The 23976-nt window shown below is 42.7% G+C and overlaps 9 protein-coding genes and 2 non-coding genes across 11 annotated transcripts; 1 reads left to right on the top strand and 10 right to left on the bottom strand. All coding sequences in view use genetic code 12, as the record gives it.

The window, feature by feature from the left end:
* Positions 1-55: 55 nt before the first annotated feature.
* PSN45_005324 (uncharacterized protein) lies at positions 56-1210 on the bottom strand (the record flags this gene model as incomplete). Its single annotated transcript, XM_066158464.1, has 1 exon — positions 56-1210. One exon carries the CDS (start codon positions 1208-1210, stop codon positions 56-58), a length of 1155 nt encoding a protein of 384 aa, XP_066014561.1.
* A 203-nt stretch (positions 1211-1413) lies between these two features.
* On the bottom strand, positions 1414-3087 carry PSN45_005325 (uncharacterized protein; the record flags this gene model as incomplete). Its single annotated transcript, XM_006685715.2, has 1 exon — positions 1414-3087. The coding sequence occupies one exon, from the start codon at positions 3085-3087 to the stop codon at positions 1414-1416; it is 1674 nt and encodes a 557-aa protein (XP_006685778.1).
* Positions 3088-4139: 1052 nt separating this feature from the next.
* Positions 4140-6581, bottom strand: PSN45_005326 (beta-glucosidase; the record flags this gene model as incomplete). Its single annotated transcript, XM_006685716.2, has 1 exon — positions 4140-6581. The coding sequence occupies one exon, from the start codon at positions 6579-6581 to the stop codon at positions 4140-4142; it is 2442 nt and encodes an 813-aa protein (XP_006685779.1).
* A 501-nt stretch (positions 6582-7082) lies between these two features.
* Positions 7083-8924, bottom strand: PSN45_005327 (uncharacterized protein; the record flags this gene model as incomplete). The annotated part of the gene is made up of 1 exon (XM_006685717.2): positions 7083-8924. One exon carries the CDS (start codon positions 8922-8924, stop codon positions 7083-7085), a length of 1842 nt encoding a protein of 613 aa, XP_006685780.1.
* Positions 8925-9131: 207 nt separating this feature from the next.
* On the bottom strand, positions 9132-10020 carry PSN45_005328 (uncharacterized protein; the record flags this gene model as incomplete). The annotated part of the gene is made up of 2 exons (XM_066158465.1): positions 9132-9729; positions 9995-10020. The coding sequence occupies 2 exons, from the start codon at positions 10018-10020 to the stop codon at positions 9132-9134; spliced, it is 624 nt and encodes a 207-aa protein (XP_066014562.1).
* Positions 10021-10123: 103 nt separating this feature from the next.
* PSN45_005329 lies at positions 10124-10195 on the bottom strand. The gene has a single exon. It is a non-coding gene; the product is annotated as a tRNA-Asp (tRNA).
* Positions 10196-10579: 384 nt separating this feature from the next.
* PSN45_005330 lies at positions 10580-10651 on the bottom strand. Its single transcript has one exon. It is a non-coding gene; the product is annotated as a tRNA-Asp (tRNA).
* Positions 10652-10863: 212 nt separating this feature from the next.
* Positions 10864-13142, bottom strand: SUB8_2 (serine protease; the record flags this gene model as incomplete). The annotated part of the gene is made up of 3 exons (XM_066158466.1): positions 10864-11314; positions 11563-11593; positions 11750-13142. The coding sequence occupies 3 exons, from the start codon at positions 13140-13142 to the stop codon at positions 10864-10866; spliced, it is 1875 nt and encodes a 624-aa protein (XP_066014563.1).
* A 2037-nt stretch (positions 13143-15179) lies between these two features.
* PSN45_005332 (uncharacterized protein) lies at positions 15180-15926 on the bottom strand (the record flags this gene model as incomplete). Its single annotated transcript, XM_066158467.1, has 1 exon — positions 15180-15926. One exon carries the CDS (start codon positions 15924-15926, stop codon positions 15180-15182), a length of 747 nt encoding a protein of 248 aa, XP_066014564.1.
* A 639-nt stretch (positions 15927-16565) lies between these two features.
* On the bottom strand, positions 16566-17234 carry PGA7 (putative GPI-anchored protein 7; the record flags this gene model as incomplete). The annotated part of the gene is made up of 1 exon (XM_006685940.2): positions 16566-17234. One exon carries the CDS (start codon positions 17232-17234, stop codon positions 16566-16568), a length of 669 nt encoding a protein of 222 aa, XP_006686003.1.
* A 650-nt stretch (positions 17235-17884) lies between these two features.
* FRP1 (ferric-chelate reductase Frp1) lies at positions 17885-19942 on the top strand (the record flags this gene model as incomplete). The annotated part of the gene is made up of 1 exon (XM_066158468.1): positions 17885-19942. The coding sequence occupies one exon, from the start codon at positions 17885-17887 to the stop codon at positions 19940-19942; it is 2058 nt and encodes a 685-aa protein (XP_066014565.1).
* Between the last annotated feature and the right edge of the window lie 4034 nt (positions 19943-23976).

Genomic DNA, 23976 nt, shown 5'->3' on the forward strand with positions numbered 1-23976 from the left:
TAGGGTGTGAAGATAGAGTGGATGTTGTGATAACGCGCGGTGGAATTTTTGATTTTCACGCGTTTTGGTGTTCCATATATATCAAGATCTCATCGAGCACATGCAACAAATTGAGACATTTGACTCGGAGCTGGTAGTTCAAGCTAAGGAAGTGTACCACCTTCATCGTCATGTGCTTGTGAGAGTTTCTGGTGAACTTTTGTGTGAGGTCCTCGTATAACTTGTAGATAATGGACTTCAAGTCAACCATGTTCTTGTAATCGAACCGATGAACATCGTCTATACTTTGGTAGCTGGCAAGAAACTCCTCGAATTCGAGGAGCTTGTCACTTATCTGGTCGTAAAACTTGAACTTTATTTTTGGATTGTCGACCATCTTGAACTTTTCATACTCGTTGTTCAAGTAAAGAAGCTGGTTTTCGTACTCCTTGGTATTCACTTGCAATTTCAAAAAGAGAGCCAAATCTCGATCTTCCATACGATCCCGTAGTAGCTGGTCGATTTTTAGTTGCAATAGGAACGTGTGGGATCTCAAGGCAGTCAACTGACGGTTCAATTCGACATTCTCTGCGTTCACTTCATCAGAAAGGGCCTGGGCTTCACTGTATTGTGCGGAGTATTTCGCCACCTGTCGCCTTAAACTAGTATCTCCTGACCGCAAATACTCATTCTCCTTCTTCATATCATGAAGCTCGCGCTTTGCCCGCTTCAATTCATACACTTTATCATCCAAATCACGCACGAGGCGATTCACCTCGTACTTCTTTCTCTCAAGATCATTGCTCAACAGCTTCACGCTATAGCCATCGGAAACAGTACTCTGTTGGACTTCAACCTGCTTGTGTTTGCGAGTCTGCTGGTTAAGGTCAGGCAACTCTCCTAAAACATATTTTCCATCATCGTACCTGAGTTTCTTAGCTTTGTTTATTACAGGATGGTTTTCATAATTGTACCCTTCCAATGGTATAGACCGCTGAAGCTCGTCAGTGTTAGTGTTATTCTCGTAGCCACTGAGCGAATAGCGGTTGAAGAAGTTGCTTAGCTTATTGATTATGCCTTTGTTGGTGGTGGTTGGTTTCAAGATCCCTCTGTCTCTATACTTATAATACTTGGACTTTCCGGAAGCGGATAGGATGGTTCGGGAGGTATTCAGCGGTAGATGTGATCTCGACTCACTTGCCCTATATAGGGATCCTTTTGCATCTACCATTATTGTGATAAACGTGAAACACTGGTTATTAAACGCGGTTTCTTTTTCGCAATCTGATGGCCCTATACTTGACTGCGGATTTATCCAACAGCAATTCTTGAACATAAATTATACTAATTATACTAATTATAAACGAAAGAACAGCCATTCCCTTAACTGATTCACAATATCCTAAAACAAACCTAACTTCATATAAATACCAATCATGACAGATTACTGACTGAAGAGGATGAGCTCTCGACAATCTTCCTTTGATCAGCCTCATCTATACACTGCAAACCTCTATCCTTAATGAAAAACGAAGACACCAAACAAACTCCTATCAAAGGAATCAATAAATAAAAGTAGTTTCTCAAGGCCTTTTCATACATGCCGATAACATGGTTTACCTGACCAGCTGACAAGCCTTTGATTTCAATTTTGGCATAAATGTTTGATTCCAAGTATTCCAAATAATCGTCGGGCAAGTTTGATAAGCCTCTTTCCGTGGCTATTTCGCTGAGCAATGAGTTGCTGACAATGGTAGAACCAACGGCTATACCTACAGCCCCTCCAAACGACCTCAAGACATTTCTGGTGGAAATCACCACTGCTCGATCGCTTTTTTTAGCCTGTGCCTGGGCTGCAACCATCGTTGGCTGGAACGTGAAGCCTACGCCCGTTCCCATAACAATAAGAATGAGAACTTCGGCATATTCGGGTAAGGTTCTACTCCAGAGAATCAAAAGTCCGTTTGACAAGCACCATAATGAGTAACCAACAATGACCGTCAAAATATAGTGCCCAGTTCTACTGATGATTTGGCCAGAAATAATCGATCCCACCGCTTGACACAATACCAATGGCACAAGAAACACAGCTGATTGGACTTCGGACTTTTGCTTGACGATGTTGAAAAAATAGGGCATATAGTAGAGAAACCCATAGTAAGCCATTCCGAACAAAAAACTCGAGGCCAAAAGCAAACACAAAGAAGGAACCTTGAATAAATGCAATGGAATCATTGGAAGCTCGGGGATCTTCCATTCGATCACCACAAACCCGACTAATGATAAGGTTCCTACTATGAACATCACTATGACTAAAGGGGAGTTCCAGGCAAAGGTGGAGCCACCCCCACTTATTGGAACCAATATCAACGTCAACCCAATAGCAGCAGTTATAATTCCCAAGTAGTCTATCTGCTTGAGTTTATCCTTTGTCGACAAGATATTATCAAGATTCTCCTTCTTCGTATTCTTGACCAAAAAGTGCACTACGGCAATATTTGCGATCATGGTAGGTGACACAAAATAATAAAAGCCTCGCCAGGAATAGGACTTGATGAACCCTGCCATTATAAAGGGACCAATCGCATTGCCTACTCCAACACTTGCACCCAAAATCCCTTGGTACTTTCCTCTTTGTTCTAAGGTTACCACGTCACTCAATATCACCATTGATAATGAGCTGACAGCACCATTTCCTATTCCTGCAAAAGCCCTGAAAATGAAAAATTGAATTCCTGTTTGGGCGAACCCACAGCATAAGTCTGCAATTGATAAGATAAACAAGCAGACGATCATAACGTGCTTTCTGCCAAAGATGTCTGACAATCTACCAAACAAAATCTGACACACACAGTTAGACAACAACGAAGCGGTTCCAGCCCAGTTGATTGTTGTTTCACAATGAAGGTCCTTACCAATAGTCGAGAGCCCAATGGTGACCCCAGTTTGGTCTGCAAATGAAAGCATCAACGTCAACGACATTGAACACAATAATATAATCAAGTTTTTCCTAGGCAATATGGAAATATGGGCATCCCCCAACCGCTCTGCTAACTCCGTCCTCTTCACTTCCATTACCCTAATTTGGATCTTCTTATCCTTTTCCATTTCTGTTCTACTTCCCAAAACATTCGAGTGGAAATGTTGCAGCTATTTATGAAATTTTCCACCACATAGCCTGAGCAGGAAACACCTACCATGTGTCTCAAGGAGTGTTTCTAGACACAACTACAACTCTATTGTTGTTGAGGTTCTCTGCAGACCTGAGCCATAACCGCTACCAGACGTTGCCATAGTGTTAGGAACGATTGACAATCGGTCAAATTTGCGTCTTTCCACAGGCGAAAGGGCAATTCCGGAGCAATACTGTGGTTAGATATACCATAATCAACCACTAGTTTAATAGAATGGTCCAGCCCATATTGTTAACTACTATAGTTAGTGTGCATATAGGCCCCACCCACCGGTTAATAGTGAGTTTTTCCGCCCCTCTTACGTAAACTTTGGTTTTTGGCGCTTTAGTACCTGCCGCATACTTTACAGAAAATAAAGTAGGCTTTTCAATTGTTCCTGGAGAACCGGAACTTTAGGCTTTTGAGTAGCCGGTGAATTAACCCTGCGAGTCCTTGCCAATCTAAGGAAATCTACATTTTATGTGAGCGTGTATCTAGATTATAAAGCAAAAATTATGGCTTGGAAATGTTTCAGATCTCAGGTGGTAGGGTTCACATCGGGCTTAATGAAAGGTTTCTGAGCGCATTTCTTTATTCATATGCAATCAATGTGTCAAATCGGTGGGTCTAAACTTACAGGAAAGTAATCTCATGTCCTAGTTGGCTAGTTTGATTATTATGGATGCCATATCTCTTGGCAATCTCCCATATTGGTGATGATAGGAATAAAAAGAAACTTTTGGCTTTATGCAATGGTTCGAGCGCAAACCAAGCTGTTTTTCCTAGGCATTGCTGCTGAAACACAGAGCCATACAATTGTTAGGCATACGGACTCTAATTAAATCCAGTGAGCATATATCCAGCCAAACCTTAATCCAAATAGCCATGGCTCAGCTTATCATATCACTTCTACATTCAGAATCACTGCCTGATACATTTTATACATGCTCGGTTATATCAAAAAACGCTCTTGGTAGTTGCTATCGATTAGGCTCCGATATCGATTTCACCACACAATTCCACTCTACGACTGGATGATCCAACAAAGATTTTATAGGTCCCGGTTTGAATAATCCACTGTTGTGATCTAGTATCCCAAATGGTCAAATCCCGATGGAGGATATTGAATTCAATGGTGGCTGTGTCGCCCTTTTTGATGAAGACTTTGTCAATACCACGCAATACCTTTGGTGGTGAGCTGACAAATGTACTTGGAAACTCAATGTACAATTGACTGGCAAAACCTCCTTTGTATTTGCCAATATTTTTAACCTTAGCTTTAACAGAGAATAAAACCTCCCATAAAGCTTGATTCCCGCCAAATCCCCCACTTAGTGGAGGACTATTTGTATTTGTTTCACTGTATCCTAATGGGTAATCAAATCTGTCATCGTCGGGCAAAGTTTGGACATTTTCGTTGTATAAGTATGGGTAAATGAACCCTGGCACTGGGTCAAACTCATCATGAGGGAACAATGCATCTTCTGGATCACAAATATCATCCTCAATAGTTCTGTAGATGGGTAAATATTCTTCAGGATAAGGTAAATATTCTGTGGGTGAGTTAATTTCCACAATTTTAAGATCACTTAACTGAAATTTTGTGTATGATAACCCATATCCAAACTCAAATCTTGGCTTTATATTGTGTTTGTCAAAGAACCTGTAATCGAGATAGATATCTCTATCAAAATTGTCTTGAGGATCATTACTATCCTTGAGACTATCAACTATTGGAACATAGTGCAGTTTTTTTCTTGCAATTGTAAATGGCAACTTCCCCGAAGGATTTACCTCTCCAAATAATACTTCTGCAATAGCCTGCCCAACATATTGACCCAAAGGGCCCGCATACACAACTCCCACAACATTTTCAAGTTCAATGAATTTTTCCATGTTAACAGGTCCAACAGAATTCACCACCACTATAGTTTTAGAACATCTGGAAGCAACATGATTAATGATTTCGTCGCCATTGTTCCATAAGGAAAAATTTTGTCTATCACCATAGTTGTCATCTACCTCAATGAATCCTTCACCACTATCGGCAGTCACTATAACAATTGCCAAATCAACTAAGTCGCTCAATTCATCCAAGCTGTCGAAATCCCAGTTATCGTTGGAGTATTCAACTAACATTTCACGTTCCCGGGCCCTCTTTGCAATTGCTTCATATGGAGATATGACAAATGGGTTGTTCACTGCAGCTGACCCCCAACCTGAAGTGAGTGGACCTTCGTAACATCTTTGGTCTTTACAGTTGTAGCCTCTTGCATCAAGGCCGGCTCCCAGTCCAGCAATCAATATCTTTCTAATCCCATCATCTTTATCAATGGGCAAGTTGTGGCCATCATTCTTCAACAATACTATGGCTTCTCTTGCAACATTTAATGCAATATCATCACTAAACTTTGTGCGGGCATTTTGGTGATAGTTCTGTTGGATAATTGGGCCATAGTGTTGATAAGGATATTGTTGACCGTAGGTGTGGTAAGTCCAAGAACTAAAATTTGGAGTATCTTCATCACTTGGTAACTTCAATGTATCAATTGCAAAGAAAGGTGCCAAAATTCTGGTTACCATATCATCTAGTCTCTGTTGTGGTAAGGTATTGTTATAGACCGATCTTGTCAAGAGAGGACCCCAAAACGACTTACCAGACAACCAGTCATCAAAAATTTCACCAGGCACAGTCATATCCAAACCAGCTAAAGCTGAATAAACACCAGAGTGTTGAGCACCCCAGTCTGACACCACGAACCCTTGGAACCCCAATTCTTCTTTCAATAAATAGTTCAAAAGGTATGAGTTTTCACATGCATAGGTATTGTTAACCTGGTTCAAGGAACACATAATACCACCCACACCCGCACGTATAGCATCGGCAAATGGCCACATATAGATCTCGTGCATGGCCCGGTCTCCGATGTTAGAGCTGATAGACTTTTCCAAGCGATCCCATCCATTATCTTCCCATTCTCCAACTTGCCGAAAGTGCTCTTGCTCATTTCCCACGAAACTTCTGGCAATGGCAAGTACTCCTTCATCTTGAATTCCTTCAATGGTAGCAGCACCCAAAATCCCCTGTAAGTATGGATCCGCCCCGAAACTCTCCCAGTTTCTACCACCAGCAGCTTTTAACCCAATAGGACCAAGAACAGGAGCCAAAGCCATATGTACACCTTTCTGTTTGTGCTCTTTTCCAATCGCCTTTCCTCTAAGATAAACCAACCCCTTGTTGAAAGTGGATGCAGCTGCAATACCACTGGGAAAGTTTGTCACAAAGTCGGTATATCTAACTCCATTGGGCCCATCTTGTAAACACAATTCTGGAATGCCCAACCGTGGCACGGACCCAGTATTTCCCACACAGGAGCCCGATCCCCAGCCTGTTCCAGTGGTTAAATTAACCTTTTCTACAATCGACATTTTCTCAACGATCTTTCTAGCCTTATCGTAGGCCTTTTGCCAAACGTGACCAATCCTACCACCAACGGCTGAAACAATGTTAGTATTTTGCCAAACGAATGGCTTGGAGGTTAGTTCATACGTGTGGGATAGTAAGGGTCTGACCAAAAAAACTCAGCGGGATGGCGGTCTTCCACAAAGAACAATGGCGCTTCTTCGTGGAATCCTCGTTTCTGGGGGCCTTCAGACCGGTTGGTAAAAAAGCTAATTTGGGTGATGAGGTCTTGCTCTGTGGCGATATCATTACGTATATCTATATTCAAGCCTTTGCATATGCAGGCAGTGCTTAGTAATAGAATTGCAGTGGTTAACATCTCGTCAAAAGGATAAATCAGTTTTAAACTTTTGATTTTAGCTGCGAAAAACCACAAACGCAAAACAACGAGGGCGGGGCTACGTGCAGGACCAGGGAAAAGATTCGTTATCAGCATTAAAACTACAAAAACATTAATGTGGTTATTGTTAGGTACTCATCCGAGCCGTTACTTGCACCTGTGTCACAACACTCGTGGGACTGTCCTTTGCATCTGAAATGCTGTGGTTGGTCGTGGACTTGGTCAATTTACCCAATTCGACGTTGGTGACGTTTTGGTTATTTGACAAAGGAATGAATGGTTTGGTATCGTCATGGAGGTTCAAGTTCAGCAAAGAGCTCACGAGATCAAGGCTGTCTCTTGAGGTAAGGTTTGATTTGAAAAAATTATGAAGATTTCTGACGGCTGCTTCATTATCTAAAAGAAGGGCTGATTCAAAGTAACCCGGGCGAGAATCATCAATTTTGAAGTTGTTTTTGGACTTAATCCCGTTGATTAAATTGAAAAGATCGATCCGGAAACTTTTGGGAAGCTTGTTGTTGTTGAGATAGACGTTGTTGAACTGGTCATTAATTTGGATGAACAAGTACAATATAGGTTTGAGGGACTTGGTAGAGTCGAGGTTATTCTTCCGCAAATCGATCTTCTGAAGCGACTGGAGGTGTTGAAGGCCTTCGAGGCTCTTGAGCTTGTTGTTGTTGAAATTAAGAGTCGTAAGGTGTTTGAGGTTTCTGGGTAAATTTTGGAGATTAGTGATGTAGTTCTCAGCAAAATTGATATACTTGACATTTATGAGCTGATCTAACCCTTCGGGAATCGACTCAAGAAGGTTATTTGAAAGGTTAAGCTTGACCAAGTTGGCCAACGGCCGAAACGCAAACAGCGGAATCGAGGTGATGGATGTATCCATCACACTCAATTGGCGCAAAAGAGACCATTTGGAATCACCCAATTGGTGTTCCTGGACATCTTGAAGCGCTGTTGGTGATCTAGTAAGGGTCGGATTGCCATTACTGTGATAGCCGCTCAAAGATGTATATGTGCTGTTGATCGATGGATTGGCATTAAACGCAGGCGTCATTGATGTATAGGTGGATGTTGTGGAGGAAGAAGTGTAGGATCGGTGGCGTGTATGTGTAGAATGGCCCGGTTGTTTGAATACACTATTGGTCCCGGGAAGTAATTCGTGATAGTCGTCATGGGTATTATTGTCGTAAGTTCTTGAACGGGATCCGGCTTTGATGGGATTAAATGCACTTCTGCCAGTTTCATCTTCGATGACAAGATTGAAGAGAAATTCAGTAATGTCACTGATCTTCGACCCTTTCAAAACAAGAATCCGTAGTTGATCACTCAAAATATGCCATCCAAATATCTCATTCGGATCGTAGTCGATGATCTCAAGTACTTGAAGGTTCTTGAACATTCTTATCGGAACAGAAGTATCACATGGATATTCTTCGTACCCAGAGATGGAATTTATCTTTGTCTTGGGAGTAATGATCAAGCACGGAAGTTTGGTAAATGAAGAATACAAATACTTGATATCCTTAACAATAACCTTTGGATCCTTGGACATATTACCATTTAAATTACGCCAGTATACCGAGGCAGTGGAAACTATTGATTTCATGGAGCTTATGGAGGTGATAGACCTGGCATCGCTGTCGAAGTGTTTGGAAGAACGGGCATTGTTCGCCATAAACGAAATGAACGTAGGTTCGTGGTTTGGATTATCAAGCCTTATATTCAAAGGACCAATATCCACACCCAACGAAGAATTCTCGATCTTTTCGAGAAGGTAATATAGGTGGTGAAGACTTATACTCAAACGTGAGGGTTTGATCCTATGAGCGTTGGCACTTTTACTTTTGGAAAACATCAATAGCCCATTGGCAAGGTTCTCTTCGTTACGCTTGATATAACTGGATAATTTTTGGACATAAACATCCCCTTCAATTACCCCATCGCCATGTGAAAACGTCCCCATTGTTATTCAAGGATGGTGAGCTAGACAAGCAAAGGTTGTATAAGAGGGTTGTTGACTGGATATAACTTAGTTGATTAAACAGCTAGAGACTATAATTATAAATCCAAACAATTAATGTTTTCATTTCGCGCGCTTTCAGCCTCGTGACATTTTGGATAGGCGAAAGCGATGATACGTAAGCGTATCAACAAAGCAAAGCCCAACAGTCTAGTTGGACTTGGTAACACTTTGTTGCAGGTCGTGATCGTGATCGTGATCGTTAAAGCTATTGGCATAAGCTGAGTTGTTTGTAGTGGTGACCGGCTGGCCTGAGATCCGCTCCATGATGGACGCCGGTGCTATTCCCGCCGTCAGCGAGTTGGTCTCGAGCGACCGCCGCCGTACTCGCCGGGTCGAGCTGGCCAACGTAACAATGCTTTCGCTGTCGCGATCCCGTACCTCGTTGGTGGTGGGAACGCTAGCGGCAAGACTGTCTCTATTTATGGTTAATGGGTTCAAATGGGTACCAGTCCAATGACTTCCACTCGACGGAGCTATCGATGTTTCGGCCGTGCTCGCATCAAGACTGGTGGTATCATGGTTCATGTCGCCACTTAGCACCGATGGTGACTTTGTGGATGGTGCCGATACCATTGATTTGAGGGGAGTAGTGCTGATGTTATCTGAGTTTTCGGTAGCCTGGTCGCTCACGTACGACCCACTGCGTACATACAAGGCCCGACGTGTGTTCTCTGTTTCCGTATCGCTGTAGTAGTGGCCTTCTTGGTCGTCTTCTTCACTGTTGAAAGAAGCGGCCTGACTGCCTCTGGTGGGATGGGATGAGGGCCGACTTTTAGCCCTCGACCCCTGAGGCGTCCGCAGTGGGGCGAGATACGCGGCGCCATACGTGCCGCCGCGGGCCGTTAAATTGGGAGCCATCAATTGTCCTTGCTGTCGATGTTGACCTTGCATTAGTCTTCTGACCCACGAGAACCTTCCTCTGGGGTGCCTGCGATCAAGGTTTTCTAAAGGTCATTAGTATAGGCTAAAGGGATGTGATACGTGGTATGTGTCTCACAGATATGTTATACGTACCCAAAGGCAGCGGTTGGCTCATATTGTGTAAAAATAATTAGTATTTAGAAGGAGTGAAAATGAGTAAGTGGGAATATGTTTTAAATTTTATGCGCTCTTATGCAGCGCATCAGGGAAAAAAAAATCTCCGCGACGGGGAATTGAACCCCGGTCCCCCGCGCGACAAGCGGGGATTCTAGCCACTAAACTATCACGGATGTGTTTTTGAATTTAAACGAGCAACAGAATGAGGACTTGGTGTTTATGTTGTGCACGACCCTGTATCTTTTAGTGTCACTTCCTCCAAACTAAAGAATCGAATTCGTTGCTGTTTCATAAACTTGTGTAAATAACCTATCTCGGGCCAATTAATCATTATATGTAGCCAGTCCCGCATCCTTTTAATATCTTTTGCAATCTATATTATTCTGCTCTACTTTCATCTCATCTCCTTTCAGTTTTTCTGACTTCATATATTTGCAGTAATCTTTTCATTTTCGCGAGAATAGAAAAATTTTCACAACTAATTTCGCCGTTCATTATCCTTACAAGCTAAAAAAAGCACCAACTGCCAGTAGATGCTATCAGTAAGTAAAAACAAGCTCCGCGACGGGGAATTGAACCCCGGTCCCCCGCGCGACAAGCGGGGATTCTAGCCACTAAACTATCACGGATTTTCTTGGATACTCTGTGTTGATGTAAACGTCAACTCGTACAGGCCTGTCTTTAAAAAGATGTTCCATTTTATTCCCTCTAGTTCTTATTTCATTCTTTTAAAAGTAACTGTAGTGTTGAAGTGTTGTAGAGGGACCTAATTGAGGCATTTGTGCGAAAATTTCACATTAAAAGATTTTTCGTAGCATATATATTTAGCATTTTTGCACTCTTATAGTAAACCCACCATCCCAGCAGCTACGGCCAACCCAATAGGTATTTTAAAAGCTTTGTAGGCCCCATCAGATGACGTGGTCTCGTCCTTCTTGTTAATTCCACTCACGGCCAATCGGCTGCTGTACCAGTCCAACTTGGTTGCAAAGTGTTCTACCGATGTGATGGGAAAGTCGGCAGCTCTCAACAAAGTGGTATAGTCATCATTGCTGTAAGATCCCAACTCATCCACGAGTGATCCAAAGTATTTGGGGATGTTGATTCCAGCTGTTCTCAGAAACATGAAATAGGCAGCCCCATGGTTGCTAACATCACTAACCAATTTCGTAAGGAACTCTACGTCCAAGGAATTGACACTAACGGTAGACTCGGAAGAAGTTGCAGTGGTGTGGTCTGCTGAGGCGAACGACGTGAGAGCCAATAATAATGTCGAAAAGGCCAATCTCATCCTGGTGAAGGTTGTTTATCAAAATAAGTGATATCGCGCACTGGGATCTTCGGCTTCTTCAAAAACTAACTGTTGCACAAAGAGACATGGTCGGTTTAAATCCTCGAGATCCAAATAATTCCTCACTGACAGTACTTCGTCAAAACTAACCTAAAATTATCTCTATGCTCAACAGGCTCTTTCTTCATACCTGAACTCTTTGTTTCATTTTCAAATGGGTAAATTCTCAGTAGAATACAAGGTACATACATTACACCATCATCTAGCCCAGTTCCAGGTACTGTGAAGGTATGTGAATACTATAAAATAGGAATCGGGATTAACAGTTTAGACTGTGTGTTCAGAGGATTAGCAAAACGAAGCATATATCATATATAAAACTAAACCAACGCATACCCAAGAGTCTACAAGCTCCAGAACAGAGTCAAGTTCTGACCAGCCCCATTGAAAGCCAAGATGTTTGGACTTTGAGCATCTTCAATATTCTGAATTATGCCCTTGGTACCATACTTGATCACCTTTTGTTTCAAATCAGCAGGCGCTAACAATCCCTTAGAGAATTCGGAATTGATATCTGGTTGTAACGATAAGTAGTAGGCTAATAATCCGGCTACTTGAGGCGACGCCATCGACGTACCAGACATCGTGGTGGTTCCGCCAAAAATATAGGTCGATAAGATATCTTCACCAGGAGCAAAGATATCAACACATCCACCCCAGTTGGAGAAGCTAGCACGAGAGTCTTGGATGTTGGTGGCACCCACGGTGATTGGCCCAGTGGCTCTGGCAGGAGAGTATTCACAAGCATCAGCATTGTCGTTACCAGCAGCAACAGCAATGTGCAACCCAGCATTTGTGGCAGCATTAATAGCCATGTCCAAAGAATCCAGACTGGAACCTCCTAAAGACATGTTGATAACCGAGCCTTTGAACCCCTTTTTCATCGAGCTGACCTTCTCGTTGTGGTCATTAACAACGAATTCAATACCCTTGATGATATCCGATGTTAATCCACTTCCCAATAAGTTCATCACTGAAACCGCTACAAGATTCACCTTTTTGGCCACCCCATACGTCTTGGAACCAATGATACCAGCACAATGGGTACCGTGTCCATTTCCATCGAGCTTTAGTTTAGGGAAAGCAACCGATTCTCCCCAGGTGGCTCTACCTTCAAACTCTTCAAGGTCCGTTTTGATACCAGTATCAATGACGTAGGCAGTTACACCTTCACCACCGTCGTTATCGAACTGGTACTTGGCATCGGCGAAAACTTCACGCTGACTTAACCTGGCAAGACCCCAAGGAGCATCTTTTTGAACATCGTATTCGTTCATCTTCACCTTAGTGTCCTTCTCAATGTAGTCAATAGCATCGTCGGCTTGAAGCACCTTAACCAACTCTTCGTTTAAGTATCCGTAGTAGCCTCTAAACACGTCGTTGATGTTGAAAAAGTCCAATTCAGACGTCTTCAACTGGAGTTTCAAGATAGCAGACGTAGGTTTCTTGTCAGGAGATTCGGCCCACAAGGACTTGACTATTGCTTCACGCTCATTGAGAACCCAGGACTTGTGGGTCTCAACATCATCAGCACTAACATGTTTCTTGAAAACAATAATGTATCTATCGGGAATGATATCTTCAAGCTTCTCTTCATTCACAATAGGAGCCAAGGGTCTTGCGGTTTCAGGAGTCAATTTGACCAGATCAGAGAGTTTGAAAATAGGTTGCAAAAACTTGGCAGCAGCATCATTGGCGATGTTATCTTTAAGTATAGCGGCAGTGGTGGTTCCAGCAAGAACTAATGGTACTAAAGTAGATAACTTCATAACTGGTTAGATAAGATAATCAGTCTTTGCTCCCTATTTTCGGTGCGCGCGGAGCCTCCGCATGACGAATTACACAGTGAGCACACGACCGATTGGCGTGCCACAGAGAAAAGATACTGTATCAATGAGTATAATCAACTGTTGAGAGTGAATGAATTGTCAGGTGAAATCTGATGAGTTCGCATAGTATATGCTTGTTTAGTGAAACAAATTAGTCATATAAATGGCGGAAAGTGACCACTAAAATCTTATGACTAGGTTCGACTGTTCAATTCTCCAATAAGTACACCGTTGTTTGCATTCTACTTTATCGTATTCTGGGCAAACCAAGTCACTCACTGTAGCCTTTCAGTATGAAAGGCAATAAATGTTTTAACTTCGGTTTCAACCTCAAGGAAGAATCTAATCCGTTTTTTTGTCCGGGTCATTTCCATCTCTGAACTCCGTTTTATACCAAGGGTTTATCTTCCAAGAAAAATGAAGAATTAAAACCGTGTTCGATTATTCGATCATCAGCAACTAGGTCATAACTTCTTGGTCGTCGTTGAATAGAGGGCTAAGATGATAACCCAAGGATCTATATTGGAACAAACATCTACTTCAGGTGGTGTAAATTGTCTCACATTTGTTGCGCTTTTGGGAAGACTCCCACGTTATTCGCTGTTCTACGGTGCCGGATATTTGTACCGTTAACCTGGAAAACTTGCGTTATGGTTTTTCCAGTATTAAACCCGTTTTGAGCAAGGGTTGCAAACATTTCACGTCATAACGCGATAAGTTCCAAGACACATACACGGTCCAATCCGCTTCCGCATCACCGAATTTATGTTTTTCTACTGAGCTTGTGGTTCACTTTCGTTGCCAAGCCCCTAGCTAACAAGTAATACCTGTAGCACAAAAAACAAGTTCTCCAGTGTGAATTTCGGGGTACTTGGTGAGATATAGTCAATGATACTTTTCCCATACACTATTTCTGCAACACTAGTATTTGTCCAGGATTATATGAAATGATAGCAGCATTTCCTAAATCTTGGTCGAAATCAAAAACGTCCGGCATTTTGTCCTTTCTTACTTCTACAACAGCATCATATAATACTCTAATGAGATTGTTTCAGATCCACTCAAATTGGAAGACCAATTGTCTCCTGTTCCTGAGGGGTCTCGGCTGTGCCTTTGGGGGTGTTACGTTTCCCAAAGTTGGTGACGTTTATAAAAAAAGACTTGGTTTGGTGATATTGATGGTTATCTATGCTATGGAAATCATCGTGAAAATCATCGTGAAAATCATCTCTTCTACAAAATGGTACCAAATAGCCATTGAAAGAGTTATTACTGGATTGGCAGTTGGATGTGTGACTATGTCTTCTCCTCTATTCTTCAGGGAAAGTGCCCCAAAAGATCATAGGAACATTGGTTTGCTGTTTTCAGTTGTCCATTACTTTTGGATCATTCTGGGTTATTGTACCACATATGGAATAAAGTCTGCTTACTCAAACTCGAGACACGGGAGAACTTCTTTGGCATTGTGTTTAGCCTGGGCCATTCTCTCGACCATTGATATGATTTCCAAGCCTGAATCCTTACGGTATTTGGTTGAAAAGAGTAATATCGAAGAAGCCAAAGCATCTATTGCCAATTCTAGCATCGTTTATTTGGTATTTTGGTTGTTCTTTGTGTACTTTTTTGTACACCAAACCAAAGGCTTGTCTCTGGACAAGGTCGATGAGTACATCTCATCGAGCGTCAAACCATGGAATTCTGGCAGTTGGATCCCTCCTCTGAAAGACGACATGACAGCCCCTAGCCAGAAGAGAACCTTCAAGAGCGGGTGCTAGAGTAAGTAGCGAAAAATTTAAATCTCAGTAGAATATTTCGCAACCTACAAATCCCAGGCGCGGCAGGGCACAAACCTAAATGGCTGCAAACAAGCAATATGCGATATCGCCAAAAACAAAAAAACAAGTCGATTAAAGCTACTAACAAAACATTACACACTAGCAAAAAGGAAAGGTGGAGGCTCAACTCAAATTAATTGACTTAGAGCAAAGCAACAACGGCAGCCAAACCAGCAATAACTGACACACCCTTGATACCAGCAGCACCTGACTGGGTAGCAACAGATGGTTCAGCGGAGGCGACAGAAGAAGCGGGGGCAGAAGAAGCAGGGGCAGAAGATTCATCATCATCATCATCATCGTCATCACCTTCATTAGCAGCAGAAGAAGCAGCAGAAGAAGCAGCAACAGCAGTGTTTTCTTCGGTGCTTGGAGCTGAAGTTGTGACTCCAGTGGTGGCGGCAGCGGAAGTAGCTTCTTCTGTGGTGGCTGGAGGAGAAGAAGTGGTGGCGGCAGCAGCAGAAGATTCAGCAGTGGTGGTGGCACCTCCTCGGGAAGCTGCAGAAATTAAAGCTGCAGAAGCTGAGTCTGGAAGAAACAAGTATGGTGAAGGCACACCAGCAGAGGAACAAAGAGAAGTGGCCAAGGAAGTAAAAGTACCGACTTCACTGCCAGCACAGGCAGAGGCAACACAGTCAGCGACTTCACCACTCCAGTTGGTTATGACACACAAACATCCGGTATCCCAGTATGGACATGGAGTAATACCAGTATCTTGCTTAACACATGCTTGGGCACAGCTTGGCAAGTCAGCGTAGATCCTGTCGGCGAAACCATTGATGGAGGCAGTATGAGGAACACTTGGGAATGTGGCGTATGGATTGGTGGTAGATGCACCCAAAGCGATAGTAGCGGCAGCTAATGAAAAAATAACCTTGTTAGAAAACATAGCGAATGGAATTATTGAAGGGGATTGAGAAGATATTCTCATTGGGCTGGGGGATTGTCGCTTTTATAACAATTTTATCTACCTGAAGCTAATACCAAATATGGTACAACCTTGACTAGAAGCAGGACCAGTGTCTATGCACTCAGCTAGATAGTTTTTTAAAAAAATGCCGTTTAGGAAATAGTAAAATACCTTGTTCCTACACCGATATTCGGGTCAAGCTAGAGGGTCAGGCTGCAACTGAAAAAATACAATTTTTTTATTGAGCTTCATGCATTATGCACAAAGTTGAAAAAGATAAAATCACCTCGAGATGGCTACCAACGCTCGAAATCTAAATGTCAACAACATCCTTTTGTCCTCAATTTTTAGCCAACGAGAGACTACAATCTATATATACATATGCTATAAGGTTTACTGTCAATACCCACTCTAGGCAAGTCAACACTCTCTAATGTAAATATAAGTAATCTTACAAAGGATAATTACCAGCGAATTCGGCGCCAAGAACAAAGCGATCCTGAGTGCGGAGTTATCGGACAGCCGAACGGGTTTTCGATAACTCCAGAGGTTCTCCGACCCTGGCAAATTCGCCTAATATTACTTGAGTACAACCTTGTATATTGAAGCATTTAAGTCTTACATGAGGATAGCGAATAGGGAGCCTAAAATAATCATAAATAAGCTTCCCGTAACTTTAATTTCCATGGCACCATCTCTAGAGGAGGAAGAGCTAGATGTGCCAGAGCTAGAAGCAGAACTAGAACCTGAACTAGAGTCCGAATCGGATGAAGTATTGTTTCCAGTAGCTTCGGCTTCAGCTTCAGCTTCTGAAGTAATACTGCTGCTAGATTGGACTTCGACAGAGATCCCCAACGACCCCAACAAAGAGTTGAATGCAGTTTCAGTAGGAGAAGGAACAGCTTCATTGTATACACCGGCAGCAGCAGTCAATGCAGCAGTAATCGAAGAAGGCATTAACCAAAGATTGGCACCAACAGAAGAACATAAGGAGTAGGCCAAAGAGGTAGCACTAACGACATCTTCACCTTCACAGTCTGCAGCAATACACTGACCGACCAAGCCAGACCATTGTGGCATCACACACAAACAACCGGTATCCCAGTATGGACATGGGGTGTTACCAACAGATACCTTAACACAGTCTTTGGCACAAGATGGTAATTCTGAATATATGGGATCAGCGAATCCGTTAATGGAAGCTGTCTTAGGAACCTGAGGATAAGTGTCCCAGTTTGAAGCAGTAATGACGGATGACAAGTATAAAATCAACAAACCAAATTGCATAATGTAGTAGGTATGGGAAATTCTTAGAGTATTTTTTTGAATTTATTACCAGCTAGTTGGTTAAATATGATTTGAGAGATGAGGCAACTGTAAAATGGTTGTAAATCAAACGACCTCTCACGGGTCGGAAATACCGTACTAATTTAATGTAGGAGAACACAAAACCATTGTGATCAACATGTGCACTTTAATATACGGATGCAGCCTATCAATGAAAATAGCGAAAAAGGACACCAGGGCACTAAATGGGGATTTTATGCAAACTTCAACAAGTTGGTGGCTGAGCTGCTCTCACACTTGTTTGTGTATAAAGGCTATTGGTGGGATACTTCACCTGGGCTCGGAGGAGGCCATATTACAATTTCACTCAACTGATTGAAAAGATAATACCTTCAGCTTATGAATGCACTAGGCGCATTTATTGCCAAGCGAATAATTTTTCTTTGGGTTCGGCTTTTTACTGCAACTTGGGGTAAGTCGCTTATACAGGATACCGCCAGCCCACTTTCGGGAACCCTTAAAGCTCAGCAGCCATTCAACTGAGGAATCAACAGTTTCCATTTAAGTCGATGGCATAGTTATTTTTTTCAAGGGTTTTTATTTCTTATAAAGAACCCACCTAAAGCACATATTTCCTGGGCTCTAAAAAAATGGCTGACCCTGTTCCATTTTACTTACAGCCGTATGTGGAGAATGATAGGAATGAAAAGTTCCAGTGGTTAACGTATGGTGTCGTGTTAATAGCCTTTGGTCTTCACGGAATAATTTTCCACTGGATCCCGATATACTTGAGAAAACAACGATCCGAATCCTCCAACATCACCCCAAGATACTTTACTTTCTTGAGAGGGTGGGAGCTACTCAATGTTTCCCACAAGTTCACCATTCCTTTATTGGGGTCTTTCTACATCCAGCCAAGCATGTTCCTTTTATTTGCAGCCTACTTGGCAATTATGGGTGTATTCTCTATGTCACAAGTGAGCGACATAACTTACCTTCCTCGATTATATGTTGTTGCAAAGAGAATCAGTAAAGTGTCACTTTCGAACTTGCCTTTAATTTACGTCATGATCATCAAAAATGATTTGGTGACCTCCCTCACTGGGATCAAACATGATAAATTATTGTTCTTCCACAAATGGTTCTCCAGAACCATGTTTACGATGATCTCCATTCATGTGGTGCTTGCTTCAAGATACTGGTTGCATTTGGGATTCCCCGTCATGTTGGTTATCCCTCCTCAAATCTTCGGTTTTATTGCCTTTGGATCATTTTTCTTATTGAACTTCGCCAGTTTCAAGTTTATTCGGAGGTGGGCCTACGACTTCTTCTTGGTTCAACACAGAGTATTCTCATTCATTATGTTGTTGTTTGTTCTTTTCCACAACTCTACTAACACCACTGGCGCAGTTGTGTTGTCTGTCCATCAGTTGGTTATCGACAATATACTATGTCGTATCATCGCCTTTGTACATACAAGACAGTCTCCTACCAAAGGAAAGTCCACTTTTGAGATCTTGGATGAAGATACAGTGTTGGTTACGGTCAAGTTGAATGCTTTCCCATACCTGGAGATGAAATGGTGGAGAAGGTTCTTGCCAAAATGGAATACTTGGAAAGCGGGTCAACACGTATACTTGACGGTACCTAAGGTCAAGTGGTTTCAGAAGCATCCTTTCACCATCGCCAGTATCAGTGAGAGTGGTGAAATGAAATTCGTTATTCGCGTGCAAAAGGGTTTCACCAAGAAGTTGAGAAATAAGATTCTTAGGTTACAAGAACAACAGAAACAAGAAAGACATCAGTATAGAGAACCCTCACCCGCTGGATCTGACATAACTTCCAGCTCCATTAACGTAGAGACTGAGCTATTGCCTGCCACCAGGAGAATTGGGTTGGCTTCTAAGGGGATATTTGGGTCTATTGGAGCATTTGTTTCTAAAATCAATCCTTTCAGCAAGGGCGCCCCAGCAGTAGATCATGAGAAGAACGAAGAAAATGAAGACGATGATGTGGTTTTGAAGGCCACTTTTGCAGGTCCTTTTGGGGCCCAATATCAGCCCTTAATCACCTTTGATTCTGTTCTTTTCTTTGGTGCTGGTTCAGGTGCTGCCTTCTCATTTCCGGTTTGTCTTGATTTGTTGAACACTATCCAAAGAAGAAATAGCGTTCATGACTACTTCGGTAGAAACCCTCTGCCCCTTATCAAATTGGTATGGGCTATCAAGAAGAGTGCCAACGTTTGCTGGTTCCGCTTCGTCCTTGATGAATTGGCCCAATATTGTCAAGAAGGTCTTCTTTCCATTGACGTATATGTCACTCAAGAAAAAGATAGAGAACTCTACGATATTAGCGAAGGTTCTTCCTCAGAGTCTTATTCCCAATATGAACCTCATCCTCAAGAAGAAACTGATACGAACAAGTCTACAGATAAGGAAGAAGATCAAGGTATCCTGGTCTCACAAACCGGGTCTTCGGTTACCATTTATGACGTCCCCAATGTGAAGTTCCATTATTCTCGACCTAACATAGACGGAGTGATAAAGCACCATGTGGATCACTTGAAGGATGGTACGAATTTCAGATCAATGGCGGTGGTGAGTTGCGGACCTCTTGCTTTCAACCACACCATTGAAAAGGAATGCCAAAAACAAAGATGGGATATGGAAGCCCCTGATATTTATTGTTATACTGAATCATTTGGTTAGTTTAGATGTACATAATTATTTATTGGATTTTATCACAGCAGTCCTATTATGGAGGTATTCTACTTACAGCCACCTAATTCGCAGTCGCGGCAATAGAACCAGCATAAAATACATATTTACCAACATAAGTGAGTTTTCAATTCAAACACCTATATAAGTATAAAGTCTAACACTTAAGCCATATTTTGGCACGAACTTTCAAGACCAAGCAGCCAGATTAGAAGAAGAACCCAATGAAAGAAACAACCAAGACCATGAAAGTGACAGGTTTGGACGCAGCGGCTTGGCCTTCGAAAGTCGAAACCGCACCAGCACTTTCTGCAGCAACGGTCTGTTTGGCACCAGAGGTGGCACCAGAGGTGGTACCAGAGGTGGTACCAGAAGTAGCTCTGGCTGGGGTGGTGGTCTCAGTAATTGGGCAGTAAGTGGTGTAAGTGGTGGTTTCTTCAGTGACAACGGTGACTCCAGTGGTGACAGGAACTTCACTACACTTGTTTTCAGTACATGATGTCACAGTGATAACTGTAGTTTTGTAGTCACCATATGTAGAAGTGTAAGTGGTTGGATTACCGCTAGCATCGGTAGTAACAAACACTTCGCAGCTGGTGGTTACAGTGATGGTGTCAGTCAAGGTGGTGGTGACAGTAGTGTATGTGCTTGGGTAGTGCGAGCAAATGGCACAGACAGTTTCAGTTTCAGTTGTGGTCTCAGACTTGGTGGCGGTCCCGTTACCGTAGAAACCGCTTGAAGGTGTTACAACATCTGATGATACAACAGCAGCGGATGATGCAACAGCAGCAGAAGTAATAGCAGCCGCAGAAGATACGACGGTCTCAGAAGTAATAGCAGCCGCAGAAGATACGACGGTCTTAGAAGAAGATGTGGCTTCAGAGGAAGATTCAGCCTCATCGGTGATGGCAGCAGCAGCAGCAGCCAAATTAGCAGCAGCAGCAGTACCAATATACCAGGATGGATCATCAAGACCCGCAGATGAGCAGATACTTGTAGCCAAGGAAGTCATAGACACGACATCAGAACCACTGCAAGATGAAGCCACACACTCAGCTATTAAATTAGCAAAATTAGACATTACACACAAACATCCTGTATCCCAATATGGACATGGGGTAATGCTAGTGTCCTGCTTAACACACGGTTGAGCACAGCTTGGCAATTCATCGTAGATCTTGTCCGCAAAACCGTTGATGGAAGCAGTTCTAGCCACGGTTGGGTAAGTGGCGTATGGGTTGGTTGTTGAGGAGGTTGCGTCTGGAGCGGAAGTAACCCCAGAAGAAGATGCAGCAGCAACGGTGGTTGCAACTGCAAATAAAAGACTTAAGTTTTTAACCCACATGATAACGAGTGACTGAGTTTGAAGCTATTTTTTGACTTTCAAAAGATCTAACCAGATCAAAAATGGGCTAACCCAGGACTATATGTACTTGAAGCTGATTGCATAGCGACCAGTAAACATGGAAATGTACTAAAAAATATTTATGCATAAGGCAGGATGATCTGTTCCTCTTGAGTCGGTTTGTAGCTGGATGTTTCCAAAAAGAACGCAGGTAATCTCTAGGATTGTGTGCTTCACGTATAATCATTAGATTCAAAATCGTCAAGGTAAAGATTGAATTGCAAAATAAAAAATATTCTGCCTTTTAGCGAGCGTTTGCAAATGCAAACCTCCGAATTAGCCAGTGATATACCAATAAAAATGCGTCTCATGCATAAGCATAATTGCCAAGATGGAATCTCAGCGGGGGAGCTGATGAAGCAGATAATTTAAGGTATACCAGCCTGCCGTTTTGGTAGCCTGAATATTGTTTTAAGAAATAAGACTCTAATCCGAGGCGGCTTTGTGAAACCGGCTTCCCTAGGATGAAACGATATGTCCGCAGCCAATGGAATTTTTTTCCTTGTCTGTAGACACACCTAATTACCCTGGTGCATTATTCATTTTGAGCGGCTGGCTTTTACGAAGTCTAGACAATAGTTTTAATGCACTAACATGAGACTGCTTACAATAAAAATTCCAATAAGAGCAGCGCTTATAGTTGAATTTTGATACTCTATTTTACTGGGTTCTAATGGGTCAATTATGCTTCTAATTTTTACCGGTATTGTACAAAGAGAAAAACAAGTATTTAAGTAGCAAGGAAGGTAGATGACATGTAGGCAGCGACAGCGATGAATCCGAGAGCAATAACAGATAAAATTTTGAAAGAAACCATTTCTAAAGGTTGAAGAGTGAAACTGAAAATCCCACGCAACCAAAACTTAGACTGCCTCTGATGCTTATTGTTCATATTTGAGAAGTTTTCGTTCCTTGATCTGATGGATTGGGTCAGAACTTTCTGACCGAAATTGCAAAAGGGCCGTAAAAGGCCGACCCTTGTTGCACGAATTAATTCTCATTCGCGGCCGCAACAACACCATAAACTACATAAACTACACGTTTACCAACATTTCTCTTAATTCATACACTTAGATTAAAACAAAATATAAAAGCCACGCTTTGGCACGAACCTTCAAGACTAAATAGCCAGATTAGAAGAAGAACCCAACCAAAGAAACAACCAAGACCATGAAAGTGGCAGATCTGGATATCGCGGCTTGGCCCTCGAAAGTCGAAATACCACCAGTACTTCCAGCAGCAACGGTCTGCTTGGCACCAGATACAGTGCTAACAGAGTTAGTGCCAGCAGCAGCTCTGGCTGGGGTGGTGGTCTCAGTAATTGGGCAGTAAGTGGTGTAAGTGGTGGTTTCTTCAGTGACAACGGTGACTCCAGTGGTGACAGGAACTTCACTACACTTGTTTTCAGTACATGATGTCACAGTGATAACTGTAGTTTTGTAGCCACCATCCGTAGAAGTGTAAGTGGTTGGATTACCGCTAGCATCGGTAGTAACAAACACTCCATAGCTCGTGGTTACAGGAACCTCACTACACTTGTTTTCAGTACATGATGTCACAGTGATAACTGTAGTTTTGTAGTCACCATATGTAGAAGTGTAAGTGGTTGGATTACCGCTAGCATCGGTAGTAACAAACACTTCGCAGCTGGTGGTTACAGTGATGGTGTCAGTCAAGGTGGTGGTGACAGTAGTGTATGTGCTTGGGTAGTGCGAGCAAATGGCACAGACAGTTTCAGTTTCAGTTGTGGTCTCAGACTTGGTGGCGGTTCCGTTACCGTAGAAACCGCTTGAAAGTGCAGCTGCAGCAGAAGATACACCAGATTCAGAAGGCACACCAGGTGTAGAAGATACACCAGATGCTGCAGAAGATACACCAGATGCTGCAGAAGATACACCAGATGCTGCAGAAGATACACCAGATGCTGCAGAAGATACACCAGATGCTGCAGAAGATACACTAGATTCTGCAGAAGATACACCAGTTGCAGAAGGCACTCCAGGTGTAGAAGATACAACAGGTGTAGAGGAAGATTCAGCCTCATCGGTGATGGCAGCAGCAGCAGCCAAATCAGCAGCAGCAGCAGTACCAACAAACCAGGATGGAGCTCCAAGACCTGCAGATGAGCAGATACTTTTAGCCAAGGAAGTCATAGACACAACATCAGAACCCCTACAAGATGAAGCCACACACTCAGCGATCAAATCAGGGAATGGGGCCAAAATACATAAACATCCAGTATCCCAATATGGACATGGGGTAACGCCGGTGTCCTGTTTAACACATGGTTGAGCACAACTTGGTAACCTGCCGTAAATCTTGTCTGCAAAACCGTTGATGGAAGCAGTTCTAGCCACAGTTGGGTAAGTGGCCCATGGGTTGGTGGTTGAGGTGGTTACATCTGGAGGCGTAGTAACTCCAGAAGAGGCAGTAGAAACGATGGTTGAGTCGGGAGTGGAAGCAACTGCAGAAGAAGTAACCACAGAAGAAGCAGCCTCGGAAGAAGACTGAGGTGCATTCGTGTTAGCAGCGGCTGCCGCCAAAGCAGCAGAAGCATTTGGACCAATAAACCATGATGGAGTGTTAATGCCTGCGGAAGAGCAAAGACTTGTAGCCAAGG

Source organism: Yamadazyma tenuis, chromosome 7 (assembly GCF_029203305.1).
Source record: "Yamadazyma tenuis chromosome 7, complete sequence".
Taxonomy (NCBI): Eukaryota; Fungi; Ascomycota; class Pichiomycetes; order Serinales; family Debaryomycetaceae; genus Yamadazyma; species Yamadazyma tenuis.